Source organism: Carlito syrichta, unplaced genomic scaffold, assembly GCF_000164805.1.
Source record: "Carlito syrichta isolate Samal-C Ts95f unplaced genomic scaffold, Tarsius_syrichta-2.0.1 Scaffold115711, whole genome shotgun sequence".
NCBI classification, from domain to species: Eukaryota; Metazoa; Chordata; class Mammalia; order Primates; family Tarsiidae; genus Carlito; species Carlito syrichta.
In genome coordinates this window covers 229,274-249,130 of record NW_007059807.1, presented here as the reverse complement: position 1 = coordinate 249,130, position 19,857 = coordinate 229,274, and the positions used below count along the sequence as shown (strand labels likewise).

At 41.9% G+C, this 19,857-nt stretch overlaps 1 protein-coding gene across 2 annotated transcripts in view; it reads left to right on the top strand.

Annotated features, from left to right (window-relative positions):
* Positions 1-1,915: 1,915 nt before the first annotated feature.
* UBR4 (ubiquitin protein ligase E3 component n-recognin 4) overlaps positions 1,916-19,857 on the top strand; it is a 139,185-nt gene continuing 121,243 nt past the window's right edge. Inside the window, exons 1-9 of one of the 2 annotated variants that reach the window (XM_021706503.1) lie at positions 1,916-2,161; positions 9,898-9,995; positions 11,029-11,132; positions 12,159-12,288; positions 12,403-12,542; positions 13,253-13,355; positions 13,489-13,630; positions 13,787-13,911; positions 19,336-19,460. In XM_021706503.1, the coding sequence (XP_021562178.1) occupies positions 1,986-2,161; positions 9,898-9,995; positions 11,029-11,132; positions 12,159-12,288; positions 12,403-12,542; positions 13,253-13,355; positions 13,489-13,630; positions 13,787-13,911; positions 19,336-19,460 (1,143 nt within the window). In that variant the 5' untranslated portion in view covers positions 1,916-1,985. The remainder of the gene's footprint in view (positions 2,162-9,897; positions 9,996-11,028; positions 11,133-12,158; positions 12,289-12,402; positions 12,543-13,252; positions 13,356-13,488; positions 13,631-13,786; positions 13,912-19,335; positions 19,461-19,857) is intronic. The other variant, XM_008073544.2, reaches the window with a different exon arrangement.

Below are 19,857 nucleotides of genomic sequence, written 5' to 3'. Positions count from 1 at the left end.
ATGAATCTAAGAGCTTGAGGCTGCAGTAAGCTATGATCACCACTGCACTCTAGTGTGGGTGACAGAGTGAGACCCTATTGCTAAAAAAACAATAAACTACTATTAAAAAAAAGAATGCAGGTGCCATTCCACATCTTTTTGGCAACACAAGAACAAAGCTTCAGTACTGAAATAAACATGGTGTTTGTAAAGGAAGATCTTTATCTGGAGTGCTTTCTTCCAATCTATAAGTCAGAAATATCAGAAACTAAGTATGAATTTAGGTACAGGTGTAAATCTCCCTGTGACAGTCAGCATTTACCTTTTATTCCCTTCCAGCTGCAGCAGATGGAGGGCAAAGGGAGGGAAGCAGGAACATTTGGCCTTTTATTTCCTTCTCTGCAAGAGAACCTTTGCAGAATAATTTCATCCTTTGGTTAAAATAAAATTAATATCCCAAAGCCACAATAAAATTCTTAACTTTAGCTTTTCCTCTGGTTCAGGATCTTGAAATAGGTAGTATTTACTGTGTTATGGACATTGTTTTCCTTCACTTTTCTTTTTCTTTTTTTTTTTTGAGTTGGAATCTCACTCTGTTGCCCAGGCTGGAGTGCAGTGGCACGCTCACAGCCACCACAGCCTCGACCTGCTGGGCTCAGGTGATCCTTCCACCTCAGCCTTCCAAGTAGCTGAAACTATAGGCACATGCCACCATGGTTAGCTAAGTTTTGGATTTATTGTAGAGATGAGGTCTTACCAAGTTGCCTGGGCTGGTCTGGAACCTGTGAACTCAGGCAATCCTCTTACCTCATTCTCTCAAAGTGCTGGGATTATAGGCATGAGCCACTGTGCCCAGTCTCATGTTTTTATGTTTAAGAAACTTGCTGTTATTATCTGATAAACAGACAATAAGGGAAAATTCTTGCTGTTATCATTGAAGCCACACTTTCCTCCATGACTGGCCTTGACTCAGTTTTATTTCTAACGTAAAATGGGTCTTATCTTACTAAATACAAGTGTAGATTAGTCACCAGGTACCAATTTATCAGCGTTACAACTGGGAAAAAAAGCTCTTCCAAAACATGGGGGGAGAATTTCAGGGCTTTAGGAATTTTAAAGCGTCCCCTAGTTCCTTCAAAGATGTCTTATTTAGGCTGACTGTAGACCACAAGTCAAGGCCTAGAGCTTGAAGCCATCCACCAAGAAGATCCCACACTCACAACTGTCCTCAAGGCACGCATACCTCTCCTCGAACCAAGCTGTTTTTCCTTAGATCTTGTAGCCAGATCACTTTACCAGAGAGTAATCTCAGTCACTATCACCTCTGAGTACAAGCTTACATTCTTTCATCCTAGTAGAAAAACGGAACCTTATGTGGCAAATTGCGAAGGATGCATATATGAGGAGCTGGTAAGATTATTAGTGAGGGTAGTTCAGACAGAAGATATCTGAGCACGAAGAGAATAGGATCAGTGTCTAAATTAACAGCGAAAGGTGGTGTGAACAGAGAGCTTTGCAAACTGAAGCGCCTTAATATTACTACTGGGGGACACTAGGGAGGGGAAGAAGGGGGTGAGAGTGATCAGGCTTCGATCTCCTCTTCTCGTCCTTCGTTGTCCATTACATTCGCCGATGCACAATCTACTCTGCTTTCCTGGAAGTGCCCACCGAGCCCGAGCCCCAGACTCACCTTTTCCGGGCGCGGGGAAGCCACTTTACTCCTGTGAGCATGAGCGACTCTGAGTGCGCAGGTGCGGAGGTTAACGCTCCCCCGCCCTCCTCCGAAGAGCTACGTTCTGCGCAGGCGCAGTCCCTCCGCCCTGCCCCTACGCGGAGCCACTCTTCTCAGGTGAGGGCTGAGAGGCCGCTCCGCCTGGTCGCGTTTCTTGGCCGGCGACTGCGTCGCGCAGTTTGACGCGCCGATCACGTCACTTCCGCCCCCTCCCGGGAGGCGGCGCTGGGCCGGTGGCAAGCCCCCGGAGGGAGCCGCAGTAGTACGACGGAAGATGGCGACGAGCGGCGGCGAAGAGGCGGCGGCAGCGGCGGCGGCGCCCGGGGTCCCGGCATCGGGGGCGGAGACGACCCCGGGCTGGGAGGTGGCGGTGCGGCCCCTGCTGTCCGCGTCCTACTCCGCCTTCGAGATGAAGGAGTTGCCGCAGCTGGTGGCCTCAGTCATCGAGAGGTACCGGGCGGCGGCTCCGGCGGGGCGGCGCCATGGGGGGGAGGGGAGGTCGAGCCAGATCCTCTGGACTCGCTTCCCGGGCCGCCTCCTGCCGCTCGGGGACCCCCGCCCCAGCCACGGCTTCGGGGCTCCCGGGCCCCGGGAGACTAGGGCTTGTCCTGGGTCCCTTCCGACAAACACATGTAAATCACCCGTGCCTCAGTTTCCCCTCTCGAGCCAAACTTTTGAGGCCGCCTTGGCGGGAGGGCGTGGCCAGACGCGTTTGGAAGTGTCTTTGAGATGCTTCGCGCTCTGAAGGGGACGTTCACGGGGCTGGCCTCTGTTAAGGTCAAGGCACAGATGAGTTTGCATTTCTCGCTCGCGCTCGTCCCCCTGGCAGGGGCCGGAGCGGAGCCTGGGGTTTAAATTGGAGACCTGCCACCTAATTTAATAACGGTCTCTCTGCGGTGGTGTCATCACCGGGGGCACGTGCTGTTTCTGTGAAGCCACTAGTTACCACTGATGACTTTTTACGTTGCACTCCATGTACATTTCTGCTGTAATGGTCTTTGATTAAAAACATTTCCGTGTGTGAGTCTGAGAGATCATTTTCCCAAAGGAGTGTGAGTTTTTTCTGTCCCTTTCCCTCCCCCCCAAATAAAATACCTTCAGACTCTTTTACAAACGGGACTGTTGGTTTCCAGCTATATGGTTTTTTCTTTCTGCACAGTGATTCTTAGCTAGTAAGAGTTAGTTTTATGCAAAGGTGGTGAGCGCCTACCTTTTCTGATATACTGTGCCCAGCGGGCAGTCTTTCATTTGTTTAATAGCAGACAGATGCCTTTTTTTTTTTTTTGAGTCGGACTCTCACTCTATTGCCCAGGCTGGAGTGCCGTGGGATGCTCATGACCACCGCAGCTTCCGACCGGTTGGACACAGGCAGTTCTTCCTCCTCAGGCTTCCAAGTAATTGGAACTACAGGTGTGCCTCACCACACCTGGTTAACTTTTTGATTTGTTGTAGAGACGAGGTCTTGCAAAGCTGTCCAGGATGGCACTGAACTTGTGGGCTCAGGCAATCCTCTCGCCTCCACCTCCCAAAGTGCTGGGATTACAGGCATGAGCCACTGGGCCTGTCCTGACTTACGCTTTTAAAGCCAGTCTCGCTTTCATTTTTCTAGCCAAACCTTACTTCAGCAACTCCTTGAAAATTGCTAACTGGGTTATTTCAGCTTCATGACAATAAGAGTTTATCTAAATGTTATCCAGAGGATTAGAAATTGCTGTTTGTTACTGAAGGGAGGCCCGTGGTTTGACAAATTGTTTATTATAGTGTTTTTTATTGTTGTTAGGCTTGTGATCCTCTGGCTCCAGTTTTTAACAAATTATAATAAAATAATGGTTAGGTTTGGAACTTCACAGTTAACTTTATAGGTAGATTTTCCTATATAATCATCAAACCAAGAATGTTCTGAAGATGTAAACAAGTATGAAAAGATATTACTCTCAAATTGTATGCCCCCCTCTTTTTTTTTTTTTACTGTTTTAAACATTTGGACTGGTGGTATTTTTCCTGAATCATATTCATTGTGTTACTTAAAATAAAGTGTTCCAGTCTTTTTAGAACACTTGGTTTTATGTTTTTATGGGCACAAGCTGAATAGATTTTAAAGTCATTTATTGATATGCTCGCATACATCCTGTATTCTGGGGCCATGCCTTTTAAACTATAGTAGTTGAGCAACATCTTCAACCTATGGGAAGAGACAAAACCAAATACATCAAACTAGGTTTTATTTTTGCCATATAAGTGATAGTGGCTCTTGCCACACCCTCTGTGAGCGAGATAATCAAGAATTGTCTGTATTTATAGACATAGCAAGACTTCTGTGGTTTAGAAAAGAAGTCCAAGGTAACTGGAACTACAGGCACGCACTAAATAAAAAAAAGAAAAAGAAAAGAAATCCAAAGTGATGGATGTTTAGTAACACCAAGTTATTGGATGGCATGATCCTTGCAGTCTCTGTTCTGGTTTTGTGGACTCAGTTACCTTTGAAAGCCAGTTATGTATCCTCTGCAGGCTCTGCAAGAGGAGTGTGTGATTTTTTTTTTTTTTTTTTTTTTTGAGTTGGAGTCTCACTCTGTCACCCAGGCTGGAGTGCAGTAGCATGCTCGTGGCCACCACAGCCTTGACCTGTTAGGCTCATGTGATCCTTCCACCTCAGCCTTCCAAGTAGCTGGAACTACAGGTGCGTACCACCGTGCCCAGCTAATTTTTTGATTTATTGTAGAGATGAGGTCTCACCAAGTTGCCCAGGCTGGTTTCAAACCCCTGGACTCAGGCAGTCCTCTCGCCTCAGCCTCCCAAAGTGCTAGGAGTACAGGCTTGAACCACTGTTCCTGGCCCAAGTGTGTGATCTTAAGAAATATTTCCAGAATAAATATCTGGCTTACAAGTTCTTTACGGTGAGAATAGCTAAACATTATCAAGTGTCCAGTTTGGTGTAGAACAGGAGTAAACAAACTTCCTGTAGATGGCTGGATAGTAAATAATTGTGGGTCATGTGGTCCCTGGACTGCTCAACTCTGCCATTGTATCCTGAAAGCTACCATTTTCTGTTCATACACAAATGGGCGCAGCTATGTTCAAAATCTTACCTGTGGTCACTGAAATGTGAATTTCATGTGATTATTTACATGTCACAAAATATTATTTTGATTTTTTATTTCACCCATAAAAACACATAAAAACCATTCTTAGCTGTGGGCTGTACAAAAACAGGTGATTGACTGGTTTGGCCTACAGACCATAGTTTGCCAACCCCTAATTGGAGCACACAAATTATATATACCCTGCTATTAGTATTCTGTATCTCAAAAGTTTTATTTACTTGTCTTTTTAAAAAGTAAAGTAAAGGTCTCAGAATTGTGGGAGTATTTCTTACATAGTATGGCAACAGTATTGTACCAGATCAAAATCAACACTGTCTAGAGCTGAAGTGGGCCTCATTTTTCTTGGCTAATCAGAGGTTTTGATGCCTGGGCTGCTGTTCACCTTGGTACTTGCCATTCTTGTCTGCAGTTTTCTTGTTGCTTGCCATGTTTTTCTTCCTTGTCTCCAGGGGCCATCTATATTTCTGTTGCTGTGTCCTCCCCTCTGCTTTCCTTTTTGATGTCCTGGCTTCATCATGCCTTCTCTTACTTCCTAGCTGGCAACCTGTCATCCACTGAATTCCTCTCTTTTGACTGTTGGAATGATGACACATGCTCTGAGAGACCCCTCCATACACCACCATTCTACTTTCTGTTCTTTTGTACTATTATAGTTGGAATTAGCCTTTTGAAGAAAAGGTAGATTTTAAAAATTCCTGGGTCCAGACCTGTTTGTTAAGTTTGACTTTGCAAAGGAGGAATAAATTGGGAAGCATACTCTCAAGTCATTAGATTTAAAAAAAAAAAAAGATATCTGAATTTACTTAAAGGGAAGTTCATTTCTATTACCTGTAGCAAATGCGTCTTCTAATAGTAAAGACTACTAAAATCTTTTGTTTTTTTAGTGATGGGTCTCACACTGTCACCCAGACTGGAGTGCAGTGGCATCATCATGGCTTTATTGCAGCCCCAAACTTCTGGGCTCAAGCAATCTTCCTGCCTCAGTCTCCTGAGTAGTTGGGACTCTAGGAACACACCACTATGGCTACCGTAAAACCTTTTTTTTGTGTATGTGAGTTGAAGTCTCAATCTGTCACCCAGACTGGAGTGCAGTGGTAGCCTTGGACTCCTGGGCTCAGGAGATCCTTCCAGCTCAGCCTCTCAAGTAGCTAGGACTATAGGCACACACCACCACACCTAGCTAATTTTTAAATTTTTTGTAGAGATGAAGTCTATGTTGCTCAGTCTGGTCTTGAACTCCTGGGCTCAAGGACTCCTCCCATCTTGGCCTCCCAAAGTCCTGGGATTACAGGCATGAACCACCACACCGGCCAACTGCCTTAAAGTATTTTTAACACTTGTTACTTAATACATAGTCTAAAGAGAATCTTTTAAACATTCTTCCTTTTCCAGGCCAGAGATGGTACTAGAACTAGCTCAACAGAGCACACGCATGCATGAGATTAATTAGTATAATTGCTGAATTTAGCTTTCTGTGTTAAAGTACAGAGAATTCCTTTTTTCCCCTCTCTATGCAAGATATGCTGGCAAGCAATTTGATTGGCTAGGATTAAAAATATGCCCCTTTCCACTGAGTCAGTCCTTCCTGGGGTGGCCTGGCCTCTTTAGTGATAAGCCTCAGAGTTTCTGCTCTCAGGCATTTGAGTTTAGGGCAAAGAGACCTACTTGTGAAGGGGTAGGCTGTTACAATATTCCCATTAGATAATGCACAGTCATGTCCTGGCCTCCTAAAAATCTTGAAAGAGAAAGGGATACACTAATGCTATGACATTTTGAATGTATATGCTGTAGCATACAGAGTGATGGTTGGCCTATGGGAAAAGGAAAAGACCACCACCAAAAGATAGAATATAATTGTGAGATCAGTTCTTGTGACTGTTTCCATATTACAGTATTATTCACCACAGGTTTTCAAGAGTATGAGGACAGTTTCTGAAAGTTTTCCGTTCTTTGGTTAACATACAACAATCCATTATGCTTATTTGTAATATGATGATATGGATTCTATATATACTGGGGAATTCATGAATCAGATGAGGAGAAAGGGGCTTGTGGTTTTTCTACCATTTACAAAAAATATTCAAAGTATGTTAGAAGGAGAAGAGAGGTGTGTCTTTAGTCTTTTATTATGCCCCCACCTCAGATTTCCATTTCTTCCTAAAAAGAACTAGACATTTCCAGACCTGCCAGTTCTTTTTTCACTTACACATCAAATTGTATTCCTCTGACCTGGCTGCTTAGCTGCTGTTTCCCTTTGTACTCTGCATCACATTTATTTAGTATAGAATAGAAAAGCCTCAGATTCTATGTCTATCAGCAGTGTTTCAGGCTCAGTGATGCTATTGTTGCAAAGTTTATTAGAAGCAGCAGGTGTTTCAGGAAGATAGCTTGACCAACCAGAACAAATGCTTTTAAAAATATATATATTATATGTGTATATAGCTTTTTAAACTTTTGTGTGTGTGTGTGTTGGAGTCTCACTCTCGCTCAAGCTAGAGTGCAACGGCACAACTCACAGCCACCCTAGTGTCGACCTGCTGGGCTCCAGGGATCCTTCCACCTCAGCCTTCCAAGTAGCAGGAACTACAGGCACGTGCTACCATGGCTGGCTATTTCTTGATTTTTATTGTAGAGACACGATCTCACCAAGTTGCCCGGGCTGGTCTTGAACCTGTGGGCTCAGGCAATCCACTCGCCTCGGCCTCCAAAGTGTTGGGATTACAGGCTAAGCCACCGAGCCTGGTTCATTTTTTTTTTACCTTTAAGTCTCATTTTTCTCCTCTGTGTTACATTTACCTTCAGTTTCTCCATCCTTCTCCTTCCTTCCTACCTTCTTGCCCTTTGTTCCATTTTTATATTTCTTATTCTCTGGTGTCTTGGTGTCTGAGTTTCTTGGGGAAGGAGGGTGGGGTCGGGAAATGTGGCAGTACATCCCTTTTAGCTGACTCATGCACACTATTTCTTTAACATCAAGAACTGGGCTAATGTCCATTACTTCTCTATTCCCTTCTTCAAGTTTTTTATAAATTATTTCCCCCCAGATTTGTCCTTAGTTGCCCTAAGCAAATGGTGAGTGGAGCTTCACGATTTTTTTTTCTGCCAATGTCCATCTTTACCCAAAGTGCATTCTTCTTGTTTCTTTATTGGAATAAGGGTATTGTATGTATCTAGGGGAGAAAGTTTGATTACAATTGGGTGACACTGAAACAGGCAATTAAATGAATTTATGCCTACATTTTGGATTTATTTTATTATCAGAATGGGAATGAAAACAACAGAATATGTTCATCCTTTGGATGGGCAGTTTTTCTCTTAGATTTGGTAAACCTCTTCAGCTGAAAAAAGGGAGGATAAGCAACTCTGACCTTTTGATATAAATTAGGAGGAAAATAAACTTAGAAAAACAACATCAAATTACAGAGTGGGAAAACTTTAGAACAATAAATAAGAAAGTATAAGAATGACAATGAGGGAAAAACTATACAAGCAGGGGGATTTAGTAGGGTATTTTGTGTTGTACATGTGAGTCTTACAGATGTGTTGGTCATCAAGAACTTTTGAGTGCTGCTTGGGTTTAAAGGTTTTTGTTTCTTTCTTTTTATCTAGCCTGACAAATAGGGGGAAATGGCCCCTCGTGGGCAGTAACATCCTTGCACATCATAGGTGTTCCATAAATATTTTTTCTTGGTGAAGAAGTTATTCTAAGATAAGGGACTAATCTGATACATACCCATTTATCCTTGATAGCTCTCCAAATAGCACAGTTCTTGCAGTGCCAGACACTTAAATGTTGTTTTAGGTGATTCATCACTGACATTGGCACCTTCCAACTCTGACTTGTCTTTTTGGAACCTGTGTTCGTTTGGCAAGTGGGTAGGCTTGCAGGCAATGAATGAGGCAGTGAATGGAGCAGGGAAGGGTATCTTCACTCTGTTTACCTTTCCCTTCTTAGACTGATACTTCTTGTTGGGGGAATTAATTCACTAAGAAACTATTTAGCCACATTCATCTGCTTGTGTCATTTAATAAGATACATTTTAGTTTTTCCTTTGCCTTTATGTTTCACCAATTGTGGGTTAGCATCTGATTTGATAGAATGACTTAAATGTATCCAGCCTTTAGACTTAGTTGGGCTCCAGATTTTTTCAGAAGAGGGCATTTCCTCTGCTAAAGAAAAGGGATGTGGTTAAAAACCATTCACTCTGTTGTGATCTGGCTTTAGCTTACATGCAGGAGGTTGGGTAGGGGGATGACATTGGTACCTGATAAATTTCGGATTTTAGCTCTGATCAGTGATTTCTTACCTTGAGTTGTTGATTTCTTTTAAGTTACTGCATTACAGGCTAGCCATGTTTGATCTTCAAAATGAATTGCTTTAATCTGTATTCTCACTAACAGTATTTTGAGTGCTCTGGTCTACTTCCTTTTGGTCATCAATAATGAAGACATTAGTAGCTTTTGGTCTTTGCCAATCAGTAATAGAGAACAAACTGGTATCCTATTATGTTTTTACTTGAATTTCTTTGATTCTAAGTGAGTTTGAAAATGTGTTTTGTTTATTAACCTCTGCTTCTTACTAAGCCTGAACACTTGGAGTGAGATTTAATTTTAATTATCCAAGTTTCACTTTCCTGATTTTTCTTTTCCTTTTTTTTTTTTTTTTTTGAGTTGGGGTCTCACTCTCTCACCGAGTCTGGAGTGCAGTGGCTTGCTCACCGCCACTGCAGCTTGACCTGCTAGGTTCAGGTGATCCTTCTGCCTCAGCCTTTCAAGCAGCTGGAACCACAGGCATGCGGCACCATGCCCTGCTGATTTTTTAAATTTATTGTAGAGATGAGTTCTTGCCATGTTGCTCAGTCTGGTGTTGAACCCCTGAGCTCAGGCAGTCCTCTCACCTCTGCCTTCCAAAGTGCAGGGATTACAGGTGTGAGCCACCACACCTGGCTTCCCAATCCTGAATATATAGATGATAACACTAACTACCAAGTAGGGTTGCTAAAAGGATTAGATAAGGTAACATCCATAAGGAGGCGTCTGGCACATAGTAAGCACTAAGTAAATGCTGACCGATTTTTTTTTCCCCAGTGAATCAGAAATCTTGCACCATGAGAAGCAGTATGAGCCATTCTACTCATCTTTTGTTGCACTTTCCACACACTATATTACCACAGTTTGCAGCCTCAGTAAGTATTCCACTCCTGTCACTCCCTTCTGAGGACTTGTGAATGGGGGATTGTTTATCCTCTTGTTAGAGTGTCTGAACAAGTTGTTAATGAAGTCTATGTTTTAGCAATCCTAAGCTGCTCACCCAACAGTGGAGACAACTATCAGCTAGGATGAGGCTGCATAGGTTCCCTTACCCAGGTCAGCCAAGTGAGATTTACAAATTACTAGGCTTGGACCCCTACCTTGCAACCATTATACCAACTTCCCTTCCCTTCTTAATCAAAAGCATTTTATTGATTTCACACATGTATGCTAATTTCCTGTGTGCAGGAGGTGGTGGAAACTGATCTGGAGTTAGCAGCCACTAACCAATGCTGTATTTATATTCCTTATATGGTTTTGGTGAGAGTGTGAATTCTCCTTTTGTGTTCTCTGGTATAAGAAAGGATTTTGATTTCACTTCTCCATTTTCTTCATTTTTCTACCCCAGAAGTGACTAAGCCTATTTTACATTATTTCTGAATTTTTGCATTTTTATTGTTCTTTAATCCCAATTAAAATAGTTCTGAAGAATTATAATAATCTGTTTACTTAAATAGTTTGCTAAGCATGTAAACTGAAAGTATAGCCTAGTGGTTAAGTGCACAACTCTAGAGGCAGACTGCCTGGATTAGAATCTAGCTGTGGCACTATGGGCACATCATTTAACTCTCTGTGCTTTAAATTTGCTCATTGTCCATGAGATAGGTAATATCTACCTCACAGAGTTGATTTAAGGATTAAATGAATTAATACATTTGAAGTACTTGGCACTTATTGTGATGTATTTCCTATTATAGTTATCTTAATTTCCAGTAAATGCAAGATAAGTTGATCTATAAGCAATTGATGGTTATCAATGCCAGAATGCCTTTGTCTGGCCCTTGGGTTTTTGGTTCTGAATATTTATTATCATAGAATGATATTGGAAATGTCAGCACTTGTTTTGCTTGATTTATTGACTGTGAAGCTGAGCAATCTGAGATGAAATAATTTTTATTACTTTCTCAGTTCCCCGGAACCAGCTTCAGTCAGTGGCAGCAGCCTGTAAAGTTTTAATTGAGTTCTCTCTCCTGCGCCTGGAAAATCCAGATGAGGCTTGTGCTGTGTCCCAGGTAAGAGTGATGCATCCATTTCTGGTCCTTATTTTGAAGCAGGATTGTGACTGACTAGTGAAACTGATGGAAAGCAGGTGGCATAGAGCAGAGGCCAGTAAACTTTCTGTGTTAGACCATATTATCTGTTGACTAGTCAACTTTGCCTTTGTAATATAAAAGCAGTCATACACAATATGTAAATGAATGAACATGACAGTGTTCCAGTAGACTTTTTTTTTTTACAGAAATAATCAGTGGCTGAATTGGAGCTATAGTTTGCCAGTCTCTGATACATAGTGCTGTAGAGTCTTTTTACAGATTTCATTTTTTTTTTTTTTTAAGTTGGAGTCTCACTCTGTCGCCCAGACTGGAGTGCAGTGGCCGCTCCCGGCCACCGCAGCCTCGACCTGCTGGGCTCCGGCGATCCTTCCGCCTCAGCCTTCCGACTAGCCGGAATTACAGGCATGCGCTACCATGCCTGGCTGATTTTTTTTTTATTTATTGTAGAGATGAGGTCTCGCCAAGTTGCCCAGGCGGGTCTCGAACCCGCGGGCTCAGTCAATCCACTCACCTCAGCCTCCCAAAGGCTCGGGATTACAGGCTGAGCCACCGAGCCTGGCTCAGATTTCATATTTATACAAGTACAGGGGCCAGGCAGGGAAAAGAGAATGAGTATACTGTACTAGTTGAGAAGGTTGCAGGCCCAAATTGAAGAGACCACTCTTTAGCTCTGGTGCATTGTTGCCATGCAGGAATGGAGGTTCAGAGTTGCTGTATTGTGAATTATTGAGTGTAAGAAATTTGGATTTGTATGTGAATCCTTCCATTAGCTTCAAATTAAAAAAAAAAAAAAATACTGTGAGAACAATAAGATAAGCCTGCCAGCTACATATGATTTGAGGTCCATCAGCTTACAATCTTTAGTTAGTTTTTTCCCCCCTCAAATTGTAATCTGTAGGAACTTAAATTTGGCTCTGTGCCAATTAGAATTCCCGAAAGAGTAGAATCTTCTGAAAGATATATTTGAATTTGCTTTCTTTTCAGAAACACTTGATTCTTCTAATCAAGGGCCTGTGTACTGGCTGTAGCCGACTAGATAGAACTGAAATTATCACATTTACAGCAATGATGAAGTCTGCCAAGCTGCCACAAACAGTGAAGACACTTTCAGATGGTGGGTATTCCTTTGACAGATCTATTTACATGACTACCTCCATGGCCAGCTTTTTCCTGTTTTGCCTTCCAGTGCACTCTCCTCAGCCCCTATTTTTGCTTTTCTATTTTACAGTGGAAGATCAGAAAGAATTGGCCTCACCAGTAAGCCCCGAACTGAGACAGAAGGAGGTACAGATGAATTTTTTGAACCAACTGACCTCAGTTTTCAACCCTAGAACTATAGCATCACAACCTATCAGTCCCCAGACTCTGGTGAGTTTCTTCAGCCAAATGTCCTTCTCTCTGTGGGATTTAAAATGATAACATTTGGAGAGAAAAGTAATGTATTTTATGTTTATGATATAAAATAATATATATGCCTATAGTAGAAAAATAATGGAAAAATACAAAACAAAACAATGCAAATTCACACCAATTGTTTCTATACACAGTTATTTCTATTTGATGACCATTCTTCTAGGCATCTCTCAATGCAAATAAATAAATATAAAGAGCATATACAGGCCAGGTGTGGTGGCTCACCCCTGTAATCCCAACACTTGAGGAGGCCGAGGCAGGAGGGTTGCTTGAGCCCAGGAGTTTGAGACCAGTCTGGGCAACATAGCAAGACCTTGTCTCTACAAAAAAATTTAAAAATGAGCTGGATGTGGTAGGCTGAGGAAGGAGGATTGTAGCTCAAAAAAAATTTTAAAAGACCAAAAATAGTTTTCTGTAAAAGGCATCACTCTATACTAGTTTTAGAACATATATATTGTAAAGCTATATGTTTTCTCCCTCCTCTTGGGAGTAAAACCTGTGTTTTATCCAACATTAGCAAGGAATTTTCCTCTCATTAAGTGGACAGCCTGAAGAGAATCCGTGGAAGTACTGCTGACTTCTGACAGTTGGTTTGGTTCTGAACTCCAGGACAGCAGGCAACAAACAGATGATAGTGTCTTGATAGGCCCTATGTTTCTTTTTAGGTGGAAGGAGAAAATGATGAGCAGTCATCCACAGATCAAGCCTCTGCTATTAAAACAAAGAATGTGTTCATAGCTCAGAATGTGGCTAGTCTTCAAGAGCTTGGTAAGACCTCCAACTGTTGTCAGAAAGCTGGTTTCTCTCCTAACAAAAATTCCTTAAGTGTGCCCCTTTCATGTGGAAAGAATCAAGCATCAGAGAGGCCTATTTGTAAGAGTGTGCCTTTCCATTAATTTAGGTGGTTCAGAGAAGCTACTGCGTGTGTGTTTGAACCTGCCATATTTCCTACGCTATATCAATCGGTTCCAAGATGCAGTGTTAGCTAACTCCTTCTTCATCATGCCTGCAACAGTAGCAGATGCCACTGCTGTTCGTAATGGGTAAGATGCTCCGTGGTGCATTTGCTTTACATTCTAATAAAAAAAGGAGATATAATTGGTTAGCTTTTTTGGCATGCTGATAATTTCTTTAACTGTCACATTAGAGAAGCAACTGATTCTTAGAGACATTTGTTCACCTTCTCTGTTATGTTCCAGTTTTCATTCACTAGTGATTGATGTAACTATGGCATTGGATACTCTTTCTCTACCTGTGTTGGAACCTCTCAATCCTTCTCGTCTGCAAGATGTGACAGTCCTCAGCCTAAGTTGCTTGTATGCAGGTGAGATGTTAATGATATCTGGTCTCATTGTCTCAATCTAGCACAGGTATACTTTCAGGAAAACATGAGAATCCTTCTGCATATTCTCTTCCCTTTTTCTTGTTTTCTTCCCCTAAGTATCATTTAGTATCACATCTACATGAAATGAGGTCTCAATAGAAATCTTTGTAAATAGTACTGTTGTTTCACTGCTGGCATTGTGTTATATGCATATTTGATCTCATAGTATGTGCAGATATTAAGTATCTGTGGTATGAAAAGCAAAATGCCACCAGATGCGGTTGCTCACCCCTGTAAGCCCAGCACTTCAGGAGGCAGAGGCGAGAGGAACCCCAGGGGTTCAAGACCAGCATGGGCAACTTGGCGAGACCTTGTATCTACAATAAATCAAAAAATTAGCCAGGCATGGTTGTGTGCACATATAGTCCCAGCTGTTTGGGAGGCTGTGGCAGAAGGATCACCTGAGTCCAGCAGATTGAAGCTTCCATAGCTGTGAGCATGCCACTGCATTCTAGCCTGGATGACAGAGTGAGACTCTGATTCAAAAAAAGGAAAAGCAAAATGCCAGGGAGAGTTGGGATATTGAGATGAAAAACATGTAGTCCTTGCCCTCGAGGAGCCTACATCTGAGCAGTGGAGAACAGGACTAAAGAGTATAATACAAAACAGCATGGTAAAGGCAATAAGAGAAGTATAGAATGTTTTGGTTACACAAAGAAGTGGGAGATTGAGTCTAGCTGAGGGAGCAGGGAGGAAGACTTAATGAACAGGTGGTATCTGTTTACACTGATAAATGTGAAGAACGTGATTCTTTAAGCTCCCATAAAATCCCCTTTCTTCCTGTTGATCATACTGCCTTTGAAGTGGGGCTGACAGCTGCTGTTTATTCTCTTTTAAGTTATTGTTAAAATGACTTTTAACCCAAATCACTTATCCTTAGTTTTAAATTCCAAGGCATACCATATCCCTGGCATGTCTTAGAAGGTATAGCCATTTCAGACATTTACTTCATTCTGCAAGTGAGGCTTTGAACAGGTAGTCTTGGAAATCTGACCTTGGGAACACCAAGAAATTGCTGAGGTTGCTTTATCTTCCTATATTATTTTTTATTTTTTAAATTTTTTGAGTAGGAGTCTCACTCTGTCGCCCAGGCTGCAGTGTAGTGGCTTGCTCACGGCCACCACAGCCTCGACCTGCTGGGCTCAGATGATCTTACCTCCCCAGCCTTCCAAGTAGCTGGAACCACAGGTGTGTGCTACCATACCCGGCTAATTTTTTGATTTATTGTAGAGACAAGGTCTTGCCAATTTACCCAGGCTGGTCTTGAACCCCTGAGCTCAGGCAATCCTCTTGCCTCCACCTCCCAAAGTGTTGGGATTACAAGCATGAGCCACTGTGCCCAGCATCTCTCTAACATTCTTTGAACAGCTTTAGTTTGAACATCTGTATATAAATAGGAATATAAAGGCAGGATATTAGTAAATGACTTTTATATGTAAAGAAGCTGAATAAGAGGTGAGGAGAAAGTACTATGGAATTTAGAGGAGGCAGAGTTCAGTTTCTGTTGGGAAAGGCAGTAGTAATGAAGGTGTTCTGATGTTGTATCTTACAAAACAGGTAGGATTTTAGCTTGGCTGTCCCTAGGCAGAAGCAAAAGCAGAACCAAAAAGTATTCTAGAGTTTGGAGAAACATACTGTGTAAATGTGTATGTGTGTAAGTCTGCAGGTTTTATGGGTATCTGTGGGTACTGTGTAATTGGACAGAAAGTAGGACTCAATTAGAAATGCAGACTAAGTCACTTGGACCGTATCCTATAGATAGTAGAGACCATTAAAGATTCTGAAGTATGAGAGATACTGAGTTGTATTTTAGGAGAACACGCAGGCAGTAGTTAGTGTGCAGGATATTTTGGTGCGGGGAGCTGTTGGAGGCAGGCAGACTGGTAAAGAGGAATTTGCAGTCATTCGGGCAGGACACATTTAGGGTCTGGGCTAGGGCAGCAACATTAAGAATAGAAAGCCATGGAAACATGGAAGAATGTGCTCTCTCCAGTCTAGTTTCCAGTGTTTAGCTTCCTAGTGGTCTACTTTTGATCTTGTATTTTAAAATTTGGGGTTTATTAATTTTGATTTTCAGGAAGTTTCATGACCCTCACATGGATCTCAGTGTACTAAGTCAATAAGCAATTAAAGTCAATAAGGATCAGAGATTTTTTAAAAATTCATAGTTGAATTAAAGTAAACTAAATCTGATTTGTTATTAAAAACTGATCACTTGGGATTTGATTTAAGGAAAGAGATTTGGCTTTGATATCTCTGAGAATTTTCAAGTATGGGTTTTTTTTCCATAATCTCTTTTTTTTTTTTTTAATTAAAAAAAAATTTTTTTGAGTTGGAGTCTCACTCTGTTGCCCGGGCTGGAGTATGCTGGCACACTCATGGCCACTGCAGCCTCGACCTTCTGGGTTCAGGCAATCCTTTCACCTCAGCCTTCCAAGTAGCTGGGGAAGTTTTTATATAATCTTAAATTATTATTTTTTTTTTTTTGAGTCAGAGTTTTACTCTGTTGCCCAGGCTGGAGTGCAGTGGCACACTTACGGCTACCACAGCCTCAAACTGCTGGGCTCAGGTGATCCTTCTGCATCAGCCTTCCAAGTAGTTGGAACTACAGGTGCATTCCACCATGCCCAGCTAATTGTTTTGATTTATTGTAGAGATGAGATCTTGCCAGTTACCCAGGCTCAGACAATCTTTTTGCCTCGGCCTCCCAAAGTGCTGGGATTACAGGCATGAGCCACTGCTCCCGGCCCAATCTTAACATTTTTATATTTAATTTTTTAAAAATTTACTAGAGTTTATTATTTATTTATTTATTTTGGGGTTGAGAGTCTCACCATGTTACCCAGACTGGATTTGAACTCTTTGTTCAAGCATCCCTCCCTCCTCAGCCTCCTGAATAGCTGAGACTACATGTGTGTAATCAATGTGCCTGGCTCTAGATTTTATTTATATTTATTTTTCTTAAAAATTTTTTTAGAGTTGAGGTCTCACTCAGTCACCCACGCTAGAGTGTAGTGGCGTGATCATAATTCACTGCAACCTCAAACTCCTGGACTCAAGCTATCTTCCCACTTTGGCCTTCTGAGTAGCTAGGACTACAGGCACATGCCACCATACCTGGTTTATAAATTATTATTATTTTTTTCTGTTTTGAATCAGAGTCTCACTTCGTCACCCATACTAGAGTACTGTGGCACACTCATGGCCACCGTAGCCTTAGCTGGTGATCTCAAGTGATCCTTCTACCTTCGACTTCTAAGTAGCTGGAACTATAGGTGCCCCACCATGCCTGGCTAACTTTTTGATTTATTGTTGAGGTCTTGCCAAGTTGCCCAGACTGGTCTTGAACTAGATTTTATCTTTTTGAGTTGAGGTGTCACTCTGTCACCCAGGCTGGAGTGCAGTGGCATGCTCACGGCCACCGCAGCCTCTACCTGAAGGGCTCAGGCTATCTTTCTGCCTCTACCTTCCAAATAGCTGGAACTAGAGGCACGTGCCACCCCGCCTAGCTAATTTTTTAGAAAAATTTATTGTAGTGATGCGGTCTTGCCAAGTTGCCTGGGCTGGTCTTGAACCCATGAGCTCAGGCAGTCCTCTCACCTTGGTCTCCCAAAGTGCCAGGATTATAGGTGTGAGCCACCGCACCCGGCCTAGATTTTATTTTTAAAGAACTTTTAGGTTTCCAGAAAAATGTAATAGGTTTTAGTGAGTTCCCATATATTCCCTCTTCTCTATACATAGTTTCTTCTGTTAGTAATATCTTGAATTAGTATGGTACATCTATAGTTTACATTGGAGTTCCCTTTTTGTGTTGTGCAGTTCTGTGGGTTTTGACAAATGTATTGTCATATATCCACCTTACAGGACAGTGTCACTGACCTAAGAATCCCCTGTGCTTCCCCTGTTCATCCCCATACCCTAGTAACCACTGATGTTTTTACGATCTCTATACTTTTTCCTTTTCCAGAATGTCACTTAATTGGAATCATATAGTAACAGGAGTTTTAGACTGGCTTCTTACATTGGGCAATATACATTTAAGATTCCTCCATGTGTTTTCTGGCTTGATAGCGCATCTCTTTTTATTGTGGGCTGATATTTCATTGTATGGATGTACCACTGTTTGTTTATACATTCACATATTAAAGGGCATCTCGTTTGCTTCCGGTTGTTGGCAATTATGAATAAAACTGCAGTAAATACACAGGGTGCCAAAAATAGTGTGTATATTTTAAGAAAGGAAAAACTGTATTAAAATTGTAATACTCAATATGTACCAATGACAAAAGATGAGTACGAATCACGTTTGACTTCTGCAATTACAAGAGGTGCTCAAAGTGGCTACCATCAGCATCCAAACACTTCTGATTACGGTGAACTACTATAGGACTTGTTGCTGTGCGAAAGCATCCCAGATCTTCCCTTGTGCACATCACACAAAGTACCGTGCATCTCAAACTTTTCATGAATGCATTGCATACAATTATTAGTTATGTTGGATGTTCTGTTTCAATTGAATGCATTGCATACAATTATTAGTTATGTTGGATGTTCTGTTTCATTTTACAACGTTCTTGAATTTCAGATACCACTTAAAAATGGTCTTGTGTTCTTTGAAAAACAACTGTACTTCTGTCATTTTCTTTGAATTATCCTGCATGTTGTGTGGTCATGCTAGCATTCATTTGATTAATGCTATCTTTTGAAAGAACACCATACTACACATTGCTAGCATAGTTCAGTTCAGCTTTGAAAAGTAATACACAGATCTTAAAATGCGCATACATTTTTTGGCACCTCTGATATTTGTGTGTCTATGTATGCACGCATGTATGTAAGTTTTTAGCTCATTTGAATAAATATCTAGGAGTATAGTTACTGAATTGTATGGTAAGCCTATTTAGTTTTGCTTTTATGGAGCTTATTTTCAGTAATCAAATCATAGAATTACTTGTGGGTGGGGTGTGTTTTTGTGTTTCAGCTTTGGTGGATTTTTTTTTTTTTTTTTTTTTTTTGAGTTGAAATCTTACTCTGTTGCCCAGGCTGAAGTGCAGTGACACACATGCTCATGGCCACCGCAGCCTTGGCCTACTGGACTCAGGCTATCCTTTCACCTCAGCCTTCCAAGTAGCTGGAAGCATGGTTGTGCATCACCATGCCCAGCAATTTTTTTTTGATTTACTGTAAAGGTGAGGGCTTACCAAGTTGCCCAGGTTGGTCTCAAACCCCTGGACTCAGGCAGTCCTCTCACCTCAGCTTCCCAAAGTGCTGGGATTACAGTAGTGAGCCACCATGCCTGGCCAGCTTTGGTGGATTCTTGGCAGTACGCCATGATTATTAGGTTCTGTGCATTTTCTTTTTCAGGTGTGAGTGTGGCAACCTGCATGGCCATCCTACATGTGGGTAGTGCCCAGCAAGTACGAACGGGGTCCACGAGCTCCAAAGAAGAAGACTATGAAAGCGATGCAGCTACGATTGTCCAGAAATGTGTAAGCCAAGTATCTGGGGACGTGGGAACCTAGATTGTTCAAATGAAGGAATATGGCCAGTTTCACTTTCTTCCTTGTTAGAGGAAAGTATTTTCCACATTCCTTTTCTTGGGTAGTCGGTCTACGAGGTAAGTGTACAGCTTGTTTATTTGGCATATTGAGTTGCATAGATGCTTCTCTTTCTCTGTTGGCTCTGTAAAACTCACTGCAACTGGTGATGGTAGTGGGTCTTATGAAAAAACATTAGCCATTCATTCAGCAGGTACATTTGAGGGCTTACTCTGTGTCAGCGTACCTTTAGGGGACACAAACAAGATAATTTCAGACGGTACAAGTGCCTAGAAATAATGCCTTGTAATTGAAAGTGATCTATGTGGGGCTTGGTGTGCTGCTTTGG